Raw genomic sequence first — 19223 nt, 5'->3', positions numbered from 1 at the left:
AAAAAAAAAGAAACAAAAGCCTGGTTAAAAGTGAATGTCAGAGGGCAAAGCAGCAGCTTTGAAAAGTTGGGTGGTTTTTTTTTAAGATTTATTTTTTTATTTAAGTAATCTCTACACCCAACGTGGGGCTCGAACTCACGACCCTGAGATCAAGAGTCACAAGCTCCACCGACTGAGCCAGCCGGGCGCCCTGGAAGTTTTACTGAGGAGACTGTAAAAGCACGCGGAGTTCAACCCACAGAGCTGACAGGATGCTCACAGTTGCACTGACGCCTGGCATACGAACACACACACACACACATGCACACACTCCAGGGTGAAAGGAGCAAAGGAGACCACACGCACGTTACGCAATGATTATTATACTGTGGCACCGGGAAATCTCACACGCCCTGTCCAGGTGGCAGGAGCCCTCAGGCTTCCTAGAGCCTTGGTCACCCTCACCCACCTACCCCAGGGTGCTGCACAGATATGTGTGCTAAGACATATAAAAGGCCAGGAAACACTAGAATAGGAATACATGGTAAATAAAAATTCTCACAGGTAGTTTCCCGACCAAGCCTGACCTGAACAATGGAGATATATGGTAGATAAACTAATGAAACAGGATCCCTGCTCAGCCTGAAACTCTGATTGTAGATTTCTTTAAACCTTGACAGGGAGAAGCTTAAAAAAAAAAAAAAAAAAAAGGGTCTTTTAAAAATCTGCAAACACTGTCTTGCTAGAGATGGAGACCTCTGTATTACTTTGGGGCTATTTCTTTGACTATGAAAAACATCCAAGTGGGGGCGCCTGGGTGGCTCAGTCGGTTAAGCGACTGCCTTCAGCTCAGGTCATGATCCTGGAGTCCCGGGATCGAGTCCCGCATCGGGCTCCCTGCTCTCCAGGGAGTCTGCTCCTCCCTCTGACCCTCCTCTCTCTCATGCTCTCTGTCTCTCATTCTCTCTCTCTCAAATAAATAAATAAAATCTTAAAAAAAAAAAAAGAAAAGAAAAAGAAAAACATCCAAGTGAACTTTGAATTATGCAAATGTGAAGCCATGAGTCTTTTTGGAAATGGAGATGTTTAACATGCTGTAGTTTCAAGAAACTAAAAATGTTTTCTCTCTCTCTTTTTTTTTTTTGCTTTGGGAAGGGGTGGGGGTGAGGGATATTCTGGCGAGACAGAGCTGGGGTTCCTGTCTAGGTCTCTCCAGAAAGACCATCCTCCCAACTACCATGCTAGGTTGCCTCCAGTGGTGAACAGGGTGGAAGGGGGGTGTCAGAAAGAAGCCTGGATGGATGCAGAGGGATTGGGCTGGAGTCCCTGAGGAGGATCATGAGGACCCTGAATGCCAAACATGGTGGGAGCTGAGGAGGGAGAAAGGGGAGATAGCAATGGGGTGATGGCCCGGGGACTGAGCCTTGATCGGTCTTCGAGACTTCCACCAGCAAATTGTTTTCTCCTTGGAAGTCACACGGGGGACTTCCTCTAAGTCAGTGCCATGTGCTCTTTATATCTCAGGGCTTTTCCACCTTCTCTCAGGAGATAAGTGAGGATACATGCTCCAAGACTCTAAGCCACCTCTGTGATTTCCTGTCCAACACCGTGGCCCAAAGGAATCCTCTTCCCCTCACTGTTGTTATTCCAAGTACTGGGGGAGGGGGGGAATCTTCATTCACCCTATTTGCAGTTCCTACCCAAGCAGAGAGGAACAGGTTTCACCCAAAATTTGGTCATGAGATGCTATATTCAGAGCTATCCTGCAAGCTTCATCCTCAGGGTGTTTTTACAATTCAAATCTGATTTCATGTCCTCATAAATCTCTAAAGAGATTAGTTTATTGTCATCATTTCTTCTGGCGTCTGGGACTAATGAAAACAGGCTCGGAATTTGTAGCATCACTCACAGCTCTGTGTTTTTTGAGGGAGTCTGAGGACTGAGGGGCAGGGAAGGTTCAAGAGAAAAGCATCACTTTCTCTTTGTACTCACCTGGTGCACTGCCTTGTCCTCTTGTGACTGTGAAGCCACCTGAACCTTTTTTAACGAATAGGCTTATAGGCAAAATCCCATCATTCTAACTACCCCTGAACCCAGTGTCACAGTGAAAATGACTCCTACCCGCAGTGCTTCATGGATAACGCATCACTGGCTTGCCTAGATTATGCTCCTTGAGTGTAGAGACTACGTCTGTGATGTGAAACAATGGGGTTCTCAGGCTGACCAGCTGACCTGTCTGCCCTGCCATGCCATCCCATTTGAATCCATCTGTGCTTTGAATCCACTGTAATATCTTGCACCGCTCTAGGTACATAACACATGCTTAGGAAATTCTTGTGAAATCATTCAAAGGGAAATGGCATCTCCAGGAAGGAAGACATTGCTCTAAGCTTCTGTATACTCCAGCACGTAGCTCTCAGTTTCACTCCAGGAATGGTGTTTGTTCTAACTTTCCAATCCTATTATTTGATCTATTGCAGACAGATTTAAATGTTTAAAGGCACACCTTCTAATGCATATGGAAAGCCCTGTGAGCTAAAGGAAAGAAATGATTTAAAGTACATGCATACCATGGTTAAAATTCAGATTTTTAAATTTTTATTTTTGGCTTTTTGGTAAAAATGAATCTATTGTGGTTGGGGAAAATAGACAATAAAATTAAGGTGATAGTTTATTATAAGTGTTAAGGCAATCAGCAAAGTAGAGCAAAAGGTGTTAAAATTTTTACTGGGAGGTAAGGGAGGGCGCCACTGAGAAGGGGACATTGGAGCAGATCTGAAGCAGGTGAGGAAGGAGGCATGAGGATATGGTGGGGGGTGGTAAGTCCCTAAGGGCCATACAGCTAGTATGTCTTGTCACGAGGGTTGGATCTGAGGACCCTCTGATTCCAACACCCATGTACTTAACCATTGTGCTTTGTCACCCCTCCTATGAAAGGCGATCAGCCCCATAGAGCGTCTGTTGTATTCTGGGGGACTTTGTCTTTTCCTTAGCTAACTTACAGTGACTGTATTACCATCCAAAAAATGCCTTGAGACCACTCGGTTTCCTAGGCAAAACAAGAGGTAAGAAGAAAGACAAACCTAATACCATTCCTGGTAAACTTTGGCCCTAGACAAGGAAGCTACCAGCTCCCCAGCTATTCTTAGTAGAAGAAAGATTCACTTCACTGACAAGTCCATACACAGTCGCTTTGGTCACTACCAACGGAACAATCGCCAGGAGTATTTGCCAACCACCTTGCTATTCACCTAGCGTCAAAATGTGTGAATATCCCAGCTGTCCTCACTTCATGGACTTCTTAAAAGTGACATAAGCGGGAATGGTCAATGGGAAATAGGCTCCGCAGAAGGAAACCATCAGTTCTTGAGCATCTTTGTCTGAGCCTGCTCTGATTCCACCCAAACCCCACTTAGCCCTCCGCAGCCTCAGGATAGAAGACCAGAGAAAGAAACAGTGTCCTGCTCTCCATCTGCCGCTTCTCTAATGGGACCTCTTGCTTAATTTCAGGTTAGCATAATAACTTCCATGCAGGGAAAACACTCAGCCATGGGAGTCTGGCACGAGTCCTCTCTGGGTACAAATCCGCAAACGTCTGTCACATTTTGGCAAGTGATCCCAGGGAGGGGAGTCAGGTTGGAAGCTAACAGTAGTTCTCTTATTTTCTTCCCTCATGTGACTGTTCTGCTCTTGTTTTTCTAATTCTCCATTAAAGCAAGGGGGAGAGTGTTCCCAAATCTGGAAGGCTCATCTTTGTAAACAATCCACTGAACCTTTGTTTCATTTAGATTAATAGTGGATGTGTACTGAGCACCTGTTGGATGCAAGACACAATGTTGAGCTTTTTTCCGGGTTCACTGGGACTCCTTTTCTCACTTAGTCCTTCAGACAGCCCTGGGAGAAGGTGTTATTATGCCTACTTCCTTTTTTTTTTTTTTAAAGATTTTATTTATTTGACAGAGAGAGACACAGCGAGAGAGGGAACACAAGCGGGGAGAGCGGGAGAGGGAGAAGCAGGCTTCCTGCGGAGCAGGGAGCCCGATGCGGGGCTCGATCCCAGGACCCTGGGATCATGACCTGGGCCGAAGGCAGACGCTTAACGACTGAGCCACCCAGGCGCCCCTATTATGCCTACTTTCTGAAGAAGAGTGAGACCAAGAGAGAGGTCAAATGACTTCCCCAAGGTCCCATAAGACGGTACTATAATAAAGACTTCAATTTTGTTTTTCTGCTGGCAAGTCCAATTCTGTTTCCACACACCCTGCTGGAGGATGCAAAATGTGCAAGAGCTTAAAAGATGCAACTTCATAGTCTTCCTGTTAGCCTTCTCACCTAGACGTTTGTTGGATGGACAAACATTCATATTTCAGCCATGTTGGCCAGGGTAGAAAGTGGTCGATCGGTACGTTCCAGCAGAAGCAGCCCTTCAAACACCACAGGTGATGGAGCGGGGATGTGGAGGGGTGGGGGATGGGAAGGGTGCCTCTGATCCTGCAGGACTTTGTCATAATAGTTAGCTTCTCTGAACCCCTTGTCCTTTGGGTAAAACCAAGGTATAATAGCCCTCTCACCAACTCTATAGCAACATTGTGAAAATAAAATATTAATGCAAACTGCTTTGAGCTGCAACTAGAATCCCAGATTCCCTTCCTTTTCCTATCCCATGTAGGATACTATTTTTTAGTAAGAATATTCATGCGAAGCCAGGAAACAGTAGATGTTAAACACATGCTTGCTGAATAAATAAAAAAAAATAATTATGAACTATTCTTAGACTCTATGGAGGGGCTTGTAGCAATTAACTAAATGCATCTGTGGCCCCAAGAGGATTTCTAAAAACAGGGAGTAGCACTCCTCTGGTACTTCCCGCTGCTGGTGAAGTGGTGAGGCCCAGATCCCCGTAGCTGACCTATTTGTCCTCCTCAGCGCATGATGGCTTACTGTTTTGCTTCATTGTCTTGTCAAAACCCAAGGTAATAATTCCTCTCTTTTAAATGAGAGGACATTTAGTGCCTTTAGTTAAGTAGACATTTCCAGTGATCAGAATTCCACAGAAGTCGGCCGTGGTAGGGTCTTAGCCTATGACAGCCCTGGAGGAGTGTTGAGGACCCCCAGAGGTCCGCCCATTTTCCACCACGGCAGCCGGCTCTGACCTGGCCCCCGGCCCCGAGGCAGCCCAGACAGGCAGGTGTGATGGCAAGGGGACATCTGCAAGCCCTCAACTTCAGGCACTCCAACAGTCTCTGTCTTTGAGACAGCTCTGTAGTTTCTGCAGCCCTGGAAGGTGACCATTTAGTACGGCCCTTGGCCACTTACTAGGGCACGTGAAGCATACAATGTAGGTTCACCTCTAACTGGTGGCCATCCAGGAGGGAGCGGTGGGGAGTCAGCCAAGAGCTGGACGTGAAGTACCAGGGAGAGGAGTGAGTGAGTGGCTGAATGAAGGTCAGGAGGGAGCATCAAGAAACAGAGCACTTAGGGTGCTGTTTGGACAAAAGATCTCTTTGGGCCAAACCAAGAGAGGGGTCATTTCCATGCCCATGGTCACGCACTCTTGAAAGAGCAGGCTGAGTGTGCCCTCCGAAGTGCTAGAGATAGTAAAGGCTACACTCTTACGTGTATGCCTGTAATACGGGCAGCCCGGAGGGGCTGGGGGGGAATTCCCCATCCAGTTCCAATGCTTCTTCAAGTCTAATCCTCGCTGGTGTGTAAACTCTTGCAAAACACACAGTTAGGATGTAAAGACGCCAGGGGAAAATTTCTTGTTGGAGAATTTCTAAGGGAGGGTCTGGAGATCATGGTACTTATCAAAGACATCAAGAACCTCTTTGTAATATCTGTGACTCAGGGAATCTGGGAACCAGGACTGAGGTAAATGCCAAGGGAATAAAAAAAAAAAAAGCAGAATCAACCTAAGTGTCCATCAAGAGGGATTAGTTAAACAAATATCATGCAATGGAACGCCAAAAGGACTGTAATGCTCACATTAGTAACCACTCTGTCAGTTACCTAATTCAATGCTTGGCTCAGTACTGTCCAGTGAATCAATCAATCAGTGAAAATTCAGCAATTTATTTTTTTATTATTTTTTTAAATTTATTTATTTGACAGAGAGATAGCACAAGTAGGCAGAGCGGCAGGCAGAGGGAGAGGGAGAAGCAGGCTCTCCGCTGAGCAGGGAGCCCGATGCGGGGCTCGATCCCAGGACTCTGGGATCATGACCTGAGCCGAAGGCAGCCGCTTAACCGACTGAGCCACCCAAGCGCCCCGAAAATTCAGCAATTTAAAAAGATGAGATACATCCACATGTATAACGTGGAAGAATATCCACAATATACTTTTCAATGAAAATAAAGGTTAAAGAATAGGATAGTGTGGGGGCGCCTGGGTGGCTCAGTCATTAAGTGTCTGCCTTTGGCTCAGGTCGTGATCCCAGGGTCCTGGGATCGAGCCCCGCATCGGGCTCCCTGCTCGGCAGGAAGCCTGCTTCTCCCTCTCCCACTCCCCCTGCTTGTGTTCCTGCCCTCGCTGTGTCTCTGTCTGTCAAATAAATAAATAAAATATTTAAAAAAAAAGAATAGGATAATGTGATCCCATTTGTGGTTGGAGTGTACAGATTTCATTTATGTGCATTTAAATGTTTAAGAGGATGTATATAAATAAAACCATCAACAGTGGTTATCTTCTATGCAGTCATATTGGATCACGGCGAGTGTTCGTGTTCTAATTTCTATATCCCCTTATTACTTACAGTTTTTACAATAATGATGTATTACTTTGGTAAAGAGCAAAACCAAAAATGATATTTCCATTTTGGGGAGGGGGTTGTTCGATAATGTTCTATTCAGATTCTATTAGAAATATGTTTTATTGGCAGTAATAATGGAAAACAGAACTTAGACAAGAGCCCAAGACCAGGCCCTCTGCAGTCTGAAATGCAGAGTCTATAGAACTAGAGCCCAGATAATTCAGAGACTGTAACGCCTGCTCACCTGGAGAAGACCAACTGTGTCTCCTGGGCTTTCGCACACAGCCCGGGGAAGGCAGCAAGAAGAAGGCTAGTGAGCCTCCTGCTCACTGCATTTGTGTAGGGGTTCAGTTCTCATCTCAAGCCCTGTCACCAAGGAGAGCAAGCACCAGGCGTGTGACCAGCCGTCAGTCACAGGTGTGGGGTCGGCCTGCCCATCCTCATGGGGAAAAAGGCCTCTCTGCACGCAGTAGCCGTGGGACAGGCCTGGAAGGTGACGATTCTCCAGGCGATGTCAGCAAAACCACCTTCGTGAGGCACTGGAGGTGGTAGGAAATAGGTCTCAGCAACTCTTACCAGAGGCCAGAGGAGAGAATATTCTTTGGGCAACATGAAAGGAAGTTAGTGAAACTGTTATATGACTTCAGTTCTCCCTCTTTAATATTTTAATTCTTCCTTGTATGCACCACTGTTTTATTTCCTAATTTGTCCACTATATATAAATATATCAGTTTATATATAGGTTCTCCTTTTAAACTTCCACTAAGAGACAAGCTCCATTGAAGAGAAATTTCTGGAGCAGTGTGCTCTTCAGATTTTCCTGTAGTCCTTCCCCCCCCCCACCCCCCACCCCCAGTAAAAATCAGGGACAACTGACCTAGAAATGAATTTGCTGGATTTTAGCCACCTACAAAATTCAGATGTCTGCAATATCTGATGCCATAGTAAATGAACACTTGTTCCCATGCAGCTATAATTCTTATCATTTCCTTTCTTATATTTTAGGAAACTTTTTCTGGTTATGTTTTCATAATGTAGACATTCCATCGGTCAAAAATTCAGAGCAACTCTTAGAGGACAAGGTCACATGTCCCAGACAGGCGCACATTTTAATCAACCTGGTCTCTTTCTGGAATCACTGTGGGGTCTGTGTTCCTTGTTGCGGCTCCACCTGACTTCAGCTGCTAGCATCTTGCAAATTCCATTTTAGGAGCCCTCGGTGCAGTTTGCATTGAGACTTTTCTGAAGTTAGCCAAGCTTTCCAGAGTAAGTTGGACTTCGCCCTGGAAAATCTCACTCTGGGCTTTCAAGAATTAACTCATGGAGTTTGTGGAACTGGATGAGGAATCACAGGTCCAAGATATAAAGAAGGGAGCACCTGTCTTCCAAAGGAGTATCCACCACTCACCATTTCCTTTCCCTGGGGTGTCATTTTTAGGAGCTATTCCTTTTTCTCTTCGTTTTAAATGGGAAGTTGACTTTATGTTTTAGATTCCTGGTCATAGTTCTTTGCTGGTGGTTTGGTGTCTTCTTATCCTGTATATTTTTCCTTTCTCATCTGTGGTCAGTATTAACCCCAGATTTATGTTTTGGACCCTGGGAGACTGGATATGACCCAGAATAAGTTGCAAATTCCACACTGCCCATCCCAGAGTAAACTACTAAATAACAGAATGCCGATGTCTCACAGAATTGAGGTCCTTTTCACTTAATGAAATGCAGCACAGATTCAGCCAAAATAATATACATAGTTATATAAATAGTTATATATTTATAAAATATAGGATATGCCTTTTATATATATTTAGTAAACATATATTTTTATATATGTTATATATATTTAAGATTTATATATAGGCATATAAACTAAAGGGTTGAGATATATTTACTACTTAAAAGTCTTGTTCAAGGCTCTAAAGCAAAGGCCCTTAGAGGTAAAAGATGGGCCATGTGGGAGGCTAGGGGACCGGGGGCACAGGGGACTGAGAGATGAGTCAGAGGTGGCCCTGGGCGGCTTATACGGAACCCTGGAGGCCCAGCGGGGAAGTCTGGATTTTATTCCAAGTGTGTTCGGAAGCGCTTCTAGAGCTTGAGGCAGAGGAGTGACATCGTCTGTTGTGTGTTTTTAAAAGGTCACTCTGGGGAGCCGTGGGGAAGAGACTGGGGCAGGGTGGGGGTGGGGAGAGGGGTGTCCCAGTGGAGAGAGTGATCCAGAATCCGGGGATGGAGATGGTGGCAGTTTGGACCGAGGTGGTAATGAGGGAGATGCTGAAAAGTCAATGGATTTGAGACAGATTTGGGGACAAAAGTGAAAGGAATGACAGAGGAGTCCTAGGGCTTTGGAGTGGGCGATTGGATGGCAGGTGGCGTCCTCCACAGGTGTGGGGCAGGTGTGGGGAGCACCCAGGGAGGGAACCAAGAGCCAGTTCCTTCTTCTGTTCGGCACTGATGCTTTGCAGGTGCTCCTTGAGCTGGGCATGGAGCTCGCAGCAGGGAAGCGGGCAGAGTCAGCTTTGTGTTTTCCTGCCGCCTCACGGGCCTCCTTCTCGTTCTCCTTTACCGGCTCCTTCTCCTCCCCCCAAGTCTATGCGTCAGAACAGATAAGGGCTCACCGTCCCCTTTTCTCCTTTACCCACCACCACTGACTTGGGGCTTTCATCTAGTCTTTGGCTTATAAATATTGTCTGTATGCTGATGACTCCCGAATGTATTCTCTCCCTGGACCTCTTCCTCTAACTCCAGACATTGCCCATCTAGCTACCTACTTGACATCTCCAGCTGGGTATATGCTGGGCATCTCGGAATGAATACCGGCACAGAAACACCGAGAGCCATGCCCCTGCCTCACCCCAAAGCCCTGCTTCTGCATTTTTCCCATTTCAGGGTCAACTTCATCCTTATAGTTGCTTAGGCCAGAACCTTGGAGTTCTGCTGGACCAGTCTCTTTGTTCACGAACCATCATCCAATCCTGTGGACTCTCCCTTCAAGCTGTGTCCAGAATCCAAGCCCTTCTCACCTTCTCTGCTTACTGCCACCCTGGTCCCGGTGCCCTTGGCTCGTGTCTGGGTCCTTGCCACGGTTTCCCAGCTGTCTCCCTGCCTCTGTGCTACCCTCGTTTGGTTTACTCTCAAAGCGGCAGCCAGAGAGTTCCTGGTAGAGTATAACCCCAAATCCTGCAATGGCTCCGTCTCACTCAGAGTGGAAGCCACTGCCCTTAGCGTCTCCTATGGGTCCCACGTCACCCGGCCCTCGTTACTGTTCTGGTCTCATCCGCTTTCCTCCCCGCCCTCCGCCCCAGCCGCATCCCTGACCCCCTAAGCCTGCTCCCCATCTAGACCCTTCTCGTTGGCTGTTTTCTCTGCCTGGAATAGCCTTCTCCCAGTCATCTCCACGGCTCCCTCCTTCCCCTCCTCTCTTCCTTTGCCAATGTCACTTTCTTAATGGGGCCTTCCCTGGCTTCTTAGCTAACATTTTGACACCCACCCAGCCACTCCTGGCATTCCCCAACCCCCTTCCTTCTTTACTTTTCTCCGTGGAACAACTCTTTCCAACATTTCCCTTATTTATCTTATTAATCGTATGTCTCTTGCTGCTAGACTGTCAGCTCCATGAGAACTAGGGTTTTGTCTGTTCCCTGATGAATTCCCGGTGCTGAGAGCCATGCCTCCCTCCTAGGAGACACTTAGCACCTACTTGTGAAATGAATGAGTGCTAATAGGAGGTTGTCTCCTCTCTCCTAACTGCTTCTTTCTGACTTTTTATGGAACTGTTGTCTTAACTTCCATCTGTGCTTTGTCCACGGGGTTAGTAGGACGTAGTGGCAAAGCCAGTGGACAGCCAAGTGCAAACGGAATTTACCATTTGGCTGCCTCATTCCCAAGCTGTGTGACTTGGGATAAGTCGCTTGGCCTGAGATTTCATTTCTTTGCTTATAAAACGGAGGGAGCTGTCCTATCACTCAGGGTTGCCGTGAAGTTTCAATAGAATGATGGATGAAGGGCTATCAAGGACAAGATATGGTTTTCATTTACCACAGCATCTGGCCCAGCCTCAGCGCCAGAGTTTTATGCACATGACTGTCTCATTTAATTCTCACATCAAATCAGTGAGATACAAACTCGCACCGCTGAACTCATTTTATAGATAACAGAACCTAGGAGCACCAAAAAGTTCAGTGAATTACTTAATGCCCAAGAGCTAGTCAGCAATTCAGACAGGCTTTGAAACTAAGCATTTTTATTCCATGGCCTGAGTTTTTCCCCACTATGTTCTACTAGCACAAAGTTAATGTTTTAATAATCAAATGGAGTAATGAAAAGGATTTGACCTGACGTGCAACTTTTGTCTCCCGACGATTTTTTTCTGGACTGCTAATGAACACAGCATTTCCCTGATGGTATTTTTATCCCTCTTCAACTCAAACAGGCAGAAATTCCTGTCTTCCAATAGAAAAAGGTATTGTCAGGCATTCCTCTATCTTTCCCCTCCTCCCCCCAGGGAAAGAAACGCTATCATAATGTCCCCTGAGATTTCTGTTGTATGGTCTACCAAGTCCAGATGGTTTTCTCAAGTTCAGACATCATACTTGGTAAAGTATTTGTAATTATCTACGGAAACACATCCTGGACTCAGTTGCAAACACGGCTTCCCAAATCACTTATTCCATGCTCTTCTGCCTTGTGTTATGGCCTTTCTGTGCTAATGAATTTGTAAATGTGGTTTAATTACTGTTTACTGAAAAATAGCTACACACGGATCAGTCTCAGTGGAAGACTTAGCCAAAATGTTGAGGCAGTTTGTTTCTAGTGCAAAAACAGCTAATAAGTGAGAAGCACATTTTAGACATTGGGAAAGGAGCTTAAGTTTTGTTTTGAAGAAACAGTGTTGTATAGACCCAGAAAAAAGAAATCATTCTTTAAGAGAGTAGATCTAAATATCAAAATGATATTTTTTTTCCTAAGGCTGGGCACACGGTGATTTGCACAGAACCAAAGTATTAGGGATGGTGATTTGATTGAACACCACACCAAAGAGCTGTACGTTAAAGAGCCCCCCAAAAGGAAAACCTGAAATTACTTGTAAATTTCATAAAAATGTTCCGGAGCTCTGGAAAGCCATGTATTATGTATTACCTCATGTTTCTGAATTCTTGCCTCAGGCAAATTGCCAACTTAACAACTAAATGACAGTTTCGAAATTCTAATACAGACCGGCCTCTCTAACTTTGCTTTTCTCCCTCCAGAAAAAAAAGGGACACATGAGGGAAATGAAAGTTATTGGAAGGTTCAATTTATAAATTGTGCTTCATTTGGAGCTGTAGTTTAGTCTTGCTCTTGCATAAAATGGTGTTTGCCTGATTCTGCATGAAGAGGGGACTTCCTGCCCCTGTGGCTGTTGGTCCTGCCAATAGGACCTGTGCTGTCCTCTCTCCATCCTTTCGGAGGGTCCCTGTCTAGGAAGGGGGTGGGGCGCGGAGCCTGTTCTGCCTCCAGTGCAAAACTCAGAAAACAGAATCAGAAAAAAAAAAAAAAGAAAAAAAGAAAACAGAATCAGTCAACTTACCAATTCCTAAGATTGCTTGGCATTTCTTGAACTATGGATAAAAATGCAAGAAGTTTGAGCGGGGTGGGATGCAAACACCGCCCTCTAGGAATTTATTTTTAGTGGGGGCAAAAGACAGGCAATTCAGTATAAGAGATCCCCAACTGGGGGGCAGAGCGGGGTGGGGGGCACGACCAGGTAAAGGGGGTCAAAGGTACAAACTTCTAGTTATAAGATAAAAAAATCCTATGGCTATGATGCATGGCCAGGGCCTCATCGCTGTAGTGGAAAGACTCCTTTTCTGGGAAGATTATTACAGATTTCCGTGTTGTAATGATTCATCTGTCTATCGGTCATTCCTTTTTTCATTAACTTACCAAGTGTTATTTATGGGGACCAGAGAGGGAAAAGTAGTCCCAACAGAGACTCGGTCTGAAGGGGCTGACCCTGCAGAAGGATGGAGACAGACATTAACAAATAAACACCAGAAGAGAAAATCTCAAAGAAAACTGGGAATCACGATTAAAATGGGGATGTGTGGTCTTTCATATAGTCTTTAATTTTCCAAGCTTTACTTTCAGGATTTTTTCCAATATAGGAAAAATGCAAAGTATAAGTGCAGAGCCCCTTTATGAGAAGGGGCTGATCTTGACCGTGCTTAAATCATAAGACTTTGCGGGCACCTGGGTGGCTCAGTTGGTTAAGCGACTGCCTTCAGCTCAGGTCATGATCCCAGGGTCCTGGGATCGAGTCCCGCATCGGGCTCCCTGCTCCGCAGGGAGCCTGCTTCTCCCTCTCCCACTCCCCCTGCTTGTGTTCCCTCTCTCACTGTGTCTCTCTCTGTCAAATAAATAAATAAAATCTTAAAAAAAAAAGCATAAGACTTTGGAAATAGGAACTAAGCTCAGATATCACCTCCTCCAGGAAGGCTTTCCTGATAGCACCTATGTCCCCTTTTGGCTTGGGTATCCGCTCTATGTTCTCTCATCGTACCACATCCATTCCCTGGCATCTGTGAACTGAATAGCTAGTGTACTGTCCCCTCACTGTCACCACCATTTCTGAACTTAAACAGCTGGAGGCCCCTGAAGACGGAGGGGCCACATCTCACTCTTCTTTGAATCCACAGCACCAAACACATGCCTGGTGCCAGGTGCTTACTTACTTAATGTTGATGGCTCTGTGAATAGGAAGATGATAATTCTAGTTGTTTTTTTCCCATCTAACAAAAGTTGCCTTTGTTACCCCCCCACTATGTTAAGTATAAAAATAGGTAATAAAAGTGTATATATTCTTGTTTTTTGAAATGTGAATGTACTAAAAACATATGTTAATAGTATATTTAGATAAGCATGCATATAAACAATCTGGAAGGACACACACCTAAATGCTAGCAGGCTTATCTCTAAGTGTTAAGATTTGAAATGTTGCTAACTTTTTTCTTTATGCATCGCTGTGCTGTTTTACTATATTGCGATGGATGTGTACTACTATTACAATAAAATATGAGGTTAATTGTATTTAAAAAGGAAAGTTTGGCCTCTTCCATAGGCATGCACGTAAGCGGTTTATGAAGCCTCATCTTTACCATCTGAACCCAATGCTGACAGTGAATTGACCTTGTGAATTTAAATAACCCATCTAACTTGGTAGCATTTCATGGTACTAGATGGGTTTGTATTTTCCTCAGTCATATCTGTTTCATAATATTCAGAAGGTACCCAAGCAGCACTTTCCTGGGAAATACTCTAGCAATAAAACATAAATTACCTCTTTTGTCTCTCTCTCTCTTCCAGTTCTCCTCCTTAAATTTTCTCTGTTAATACTTGGATTGGATGTTAGAGCCTCAGACGTCTTAATGTCAGGCTAGACTAGACCTCTTGCAAATAGATGAGGCAGAACGAAGTAGCCAATTTCTCTGGCTCTGGCTCTCCCCCTCCCTCCTTTTCTCCCTCTTTCTTTCATTACGAATCCCTTGTTTTTGCATGGCTCTGTATAGAAGAATTATCAGTTTTCTGGTCAGTGCTATTTCTGCTCGGCATCTTCTGACTGCCTGTCTTTCTATCATTTTGTTTGGCTGAGTTGGACAACCAGACGGTGTTGTGGACTAAAAGAGTCTATTTCTTTTTCCCAAAGGAACAATCACAAATTATAAAGTGTGCCTCTGAAAAACAGGTCTAAAAATGAGACGTCTTCTTTTCTCTCTGCAGCTGAATTCTCGCTGCCAGGATGGGGAAACAGAACAGCAAGCTTCGCCCAGAGGTCATGCAGGATTTGCTGGAAAGCACAGACTTTACAGAGCACGAGATCCAGGAATGGTATAAAGGCTTCTTGAGAGACTGCCCCAGCGGACATTTGTCAATGGAAGAGTTTAAGAAAATTTACGGGAACTTTTTCCCTTACGGGGATGCTTCCAAATTTGCAGAGCACGTCTTCCGCACCTTCGATGCCAATGGAGATGGGACGATAGACTTTAGAGAATTCATCATAGCCCTGAGCGTGACATCGAGGGGGAAGCTGGAGCAGAAGCTGAAATGGGCCTTCAGCATGTATGACCTGGATGGAAATGGCTACATCAGCAAGGCAGAAATGCTAGAGATTGTGCAGGTACGTAGCCCTAGCCCCTTACAAAGCGAAGGACGTGAGTCACAGGTAAGAACTGGCAGGTGTACCATCCAGCATGGGGCGGGTTGCCGACTGGTGCCCATCTAGTCTTTGATTCGGCCTACGCAGTGTTTTTGGAAATGCTGAATCCATATTTCCAAACAGGAGATTACACATAAAAACGCAGATTGGTTGGCATCTCTTGAAAACTCAAATCTGGCAACACTGGGCCCCCATTCTTGCTTGGCCTAAGTCACCTGATTGCTTTGTGGTGATCCCCACCCTACAGATGGATGTACACTCTTCAGCAAATCCTGCTCACTGTGGCCCCTCCGTCCACCCATCCCAGTGACCTGCCCAGACCTCAAGCCTTTGGAGTTATAGCCCCTGGAGTGGTGTGTAATGATCAGTCTCTGACCTGGGGTTCAGACCCTGCCCCTTTCAGTCACCACCTCTGTGACTCTGACTGGCTTAATTCACCTAAGTGAGCCTCAGTGTCCTCATCTGTGAAATGGAACCATCAACCCATGTTGTGGGGTTAGTTCAAAATTAGATGTGACTGTCCATGTTCAGTGCCTAGCGCAGTGCCAGCTGCATGGAAAAGCTCATCATCACCACCATCATTAATTTACAACTTTCTTAGACTCTTAAATAAAGGCAAGGATCTCTGGGCTGGCTTCTGTCTCGTCTCGTCAGAAATACAAACATTATAGAATCAAGTCCTCCATCATTTTAATAGGAAACAGTCCATTTTATTTCCCCAAACCACTCACCCAGAGTAAATACCCTGAATAGAACAGGAGAAGGGGCCCTGGTGTTGGTCCTATTTTCCCTGTCAGACCTGAAGGGAAAGTGGGGAAGGGGCATAAGGAGTCATAAGTGGTCATGGCACCTACAGCTTGATTGGCAGTGACTGGGACTGGGAGGAACTTAGGGGGACTGAGACACAGCTCAGGGGAGGATCAGGACAGCTTCAGCTGCAGTCAGTAAAAAGGACTAGGTGGGTGGGCTGGCCATCACTCATCATCTTGGCAGGCGAATGGGCACAAGAGGGAAGCAGACAGCAGACCAAAAATGGGCATTCGGCTTCCTGGAGGGCTCATCTCAGAAGCCAGCACTCACTCCAGAGTGTCAGGGTTTCGAGATAGATCTGCAGCCCCCGGAAGGACAGGTGGGGGTGCTGGAAGGATCACAGGGAGACAGAGAGCAATCCATTGCTGGTGAGGTTGGGAGGGGAGTCAGAGGGGCACTTGCTTTCAAGGAAAGAACCAGGGAGACCTGTTACAGAAGCTAAAGTCAGAGCCAAAAGAGACCCACACGACTGCCTTGTCCTCGAGCCCTTGTAGCTGAGGCCTGTGGTCTGCTCCTGGGCCAGTGGGCCTGAACCTGCAGGGGCAGTGAGAGGGACAGGTGCACACGGAGCCGGGGGCGGAGCAGGAATCCAGTTGACCTCTGTACTAGCAAACTCTCCCAGGTCTGCCAACTAGTTCTTTCTGCAGCTTTTCCTTCACCGCGGGCAGCGACTCTCTGAACGCGGTGTGTTAAATTAATCCCTCAGAGACAAAATCTTAAACAAGACTAAAGGATTTCTCCCCACCCCCAAGGATAAATGTATGAAAAATATAATGTCAATGGCAAAAATATGGGCAGTATAGAAAAATATAAAAGCAAAAGAGAAGAATTCTCCATAATCCCACTCCACCTACAAAGAGAATCACTGCTATTAATTTTATAATACTAGCAAATGATATTTTCTGGTCTAATTTCCATGCATTTGAAAATGTCTAATTGATTTCATAATGTATATGAAATTTTGTATCTTGCCATTTTCACTTAACATAATAATACAAGCAGTTCTCATGTCATAAAAACTTTAATAACGATATTTTAATAGCTGCATAATAGTCATACAATATAATTTACTTTCTCTTCCTCTATTGTTGGATATATAGGTTGTTTCCAGGTTTTATTAATATACATGATACTGTAATTTTTAAATATAAAATAACAGATAATTCTTGTGCATGAAACTTTTTCTGTGTTTAGGGTTATTCCCTTAGAATGGATTCCCAGAAGTGCAATTACTGGGCCAAAGGGAAGGAGCATTGATTTCTGAGGTACTCGATGCTCTCTGCCGAACTGTTTTCCCAAACGCGCGCCCTGAGTGAATGAAGGGTGTGCCGCGTCATTGTACTTTTCCGATTTTTCTTCATCTTTGCTAATTAAACAAAAATTTAAATTTCAAAGGTGATTCATTTTAATTAGCTTTCTTTTGTCTCTCCTTTTTGGGGGGAGTGCTGCACTCTGACCCCGTGTCCTCTGCGTCACTGCAGAGAAAGGGGTGACTATGTTCTCCTTTTGAAGAGAATGACTTCCTAATTGGGATCTGGGGGAAAAAACTTCCTGGCAGCCACTGTGTTATCTCCTGTTGAACGTTTTTTGTTTTTTGTTTTTTGTTTGTTTTTTTTTTTTAAGATTTTTTATTTATTTATTTGAGAGAGAGAGAATGAGAGAGAGCACATGAGAGGGGGGAGGGTCAGAGGGAGAAGCAGACTCCCTGCCGAGCAGGGAGCCCGATGCGGGACTCGATCCCGGGACTCCAGGATCATGACCTGAGCCGAAGGCAGTCGCTTAACCAACTGAGCCACCCAGGCGCCCCTCCTGTTGAACGTTTTTGTGCAGTTCTCCTGGCTGCCCCTGGTCAGGAGTTTGGTGGCCAGTATTGACGAAGATGTTGACCCGCAGTCAGGGAGAACCCTCCAGACCCCAGGGGCTTATGAACATCCAACCATTCAGTTAAGCACCTGCTAAGTAGCTGGCACTGGGAATAAAGAGCGTGGGCAGGAATACAGACACTCTCCCTGGGCTGTGGAATTTGGTTTGCAAGGGCGGGTGGGGACTTTGCCGAGGATGCGCAGAAGGTGCTAGTAAGCACTTGCTGAGCCCTCGCCGACTTCCTCTGTGTTCAGCATGGAATGTAGAAAGTGATCATAGAAACGAAGGGCCATTCAGCCTCACAAGACATTTTCCTCCACTTGTAAGTAGCTCAGTCCACTCGCAGGCCCACGGGAAGCTTCCAGGTCATCACGGGAAGGACTCGGAGTCCTTAATAAATGCTTATCTACTCAGGGTTTTTTAGGAGCCTGCAAATGGAAGCCTTGAGTCTCCTTCATTGTTTTCTACAGCACCGCACCCTGATGATTAATATTAATGACTGTGGGGAGGAAACCCTGCAGCCCCTTGAGGCAATTTCCAAATTGCCAATGAGATTAAATTAAATTTAGAACCCTTTTCCTATGAAGGGCTATGTCACTCTATTCTGCTACTCTGCAAACTGACAGTTCGTGGATTCTCTCATTACGCTAATCCCCGGGTTGCAGTGACTCTGGATGAACTGGGATGTGGAGGATATTACCAGACTTCCCATTCTATTTTTTTCTTTTCTCTCCCCACTCCAAAAGTGAAAGCACTCTAGGCCCTGTCCCTGTCCCAAGAAGCTGGGTACCTGTGTGCAGATTCTCTATTTGGGGGGTGCGGGTTCTATCTGGTCGGCGCCATCAAGGAAGGACCTCCGCTGGGGATGCGCGTACTTCAAAGGAGTCACTGTCCATGGGTTTCTGCTTTGTGTTTGGGTCAATATATGTTAAGGAGTGATGAGACAAGAGCAAGCTGTGGGCCCCAGAATCATTCACAAATGATGGTTCTATTTGTTAAAGTGAGTAAAACCTGCAGCTTGATGACAAGCACCAACATATAAATTCTTGGCTAAACTTCTGCTCCTCCAAGACACCAGAAATTCAAGCAATTTAATAAAATTTAATAAAATGCAAATTCCTGGTGTTCACCAACAGACACTAAAAACTGGTCAGGGCCCAAACAAGTTTATAATTAGGCTCGACAATGGAGTGTAGTAATCCACAAATTTTCTAGTTTTTCTTCCCTGACATTGTTTCTTGTAGTTTAGCAAGTGTAGTGTAGCATTGATATCTGCAGAATATTGTTTACAGTGACAAGCTTTGGTTTCTGTTGCAGACGCTAATGACACCCTGGGAGTTCCCTCTTGCTGATGTAACAGATTACCGTAAAATTAGTTGCTTAAAACAACACAAAGTTATTATCTTAACAGTTCTCCAGGTCAGAGGGTCTGAAATCAGTTCTACTGGACTAAAATCAAGGTGTCCACAGGTTGCATTCCTTCTGGAGGCTTTAGGGGAAAATCTCTTTCCTTGCCTTTCCTGGTTTCTGGACGCATTCCTTGGCTTGTGGCCCCCTTCCTCCATGTCCAAAGTCAGCAATAGTAGATTGACTGAGTCCTTCTCACACCAGCATTTCTCTGGGTATCTCACTTTG

The 19223-nt window shown here is 45.3% G+C and overlaps 1 protein-coding gene and 1 long non-coding RNA gene across 7 annotated transcripts in view; both read left to right on the top strand.

Annotated features, from left to right (window-relative positions):
- NCALD (neurocalcin delta) overlaps positions 1-19223 on the top strand; it is a 367272-nt gene that overhangs the window by 333166 nt on the left and 14883 nt on the right. For all 6 annotated transcript variants that reach the window (XM_035011662.1, XM_035011656.1, XM_035011657.1 and 3 more), the window contains one exon: positions 14480-14876. In XM_035011662.1, the coding sequence (XP_034867553.1) occupies positions 14499-14876 (378 nt within the window). In that variant the 5' untranslated portion in view covers positions 14480-14498. The remainder of the gene's footprint in view (positions 1-14479; positions 14877-19223) is intronic.
- On the top strand, positions 14885-17259 carry LOC118015086. The gene is made up of 2 exons (XR_004680522.1): positions 14885-15693; positions 16081-17259. It is a non-coding gene; the product is annotated as an uncharacterized LOC118015086 (long non-coding RNA).

Source organism: Mirounga leonina, unplaced genomic scaffold, assembly GCF_011800145.1.
Source record: "Mirounga leonina isolate KUSES-001 unplaced genomic scaffold, KU_Mleo_1.0 Mir_165, whole genome shotgun sequence".
NCBI lineage: Eukaryota > Metazoa > Chordata > Mammalia > Carnivora > Phocidae > Mirounga > Mirounga leonina.
This window is presented reverse-complemented; position numbering and strand designations above follow the sequence as displayed.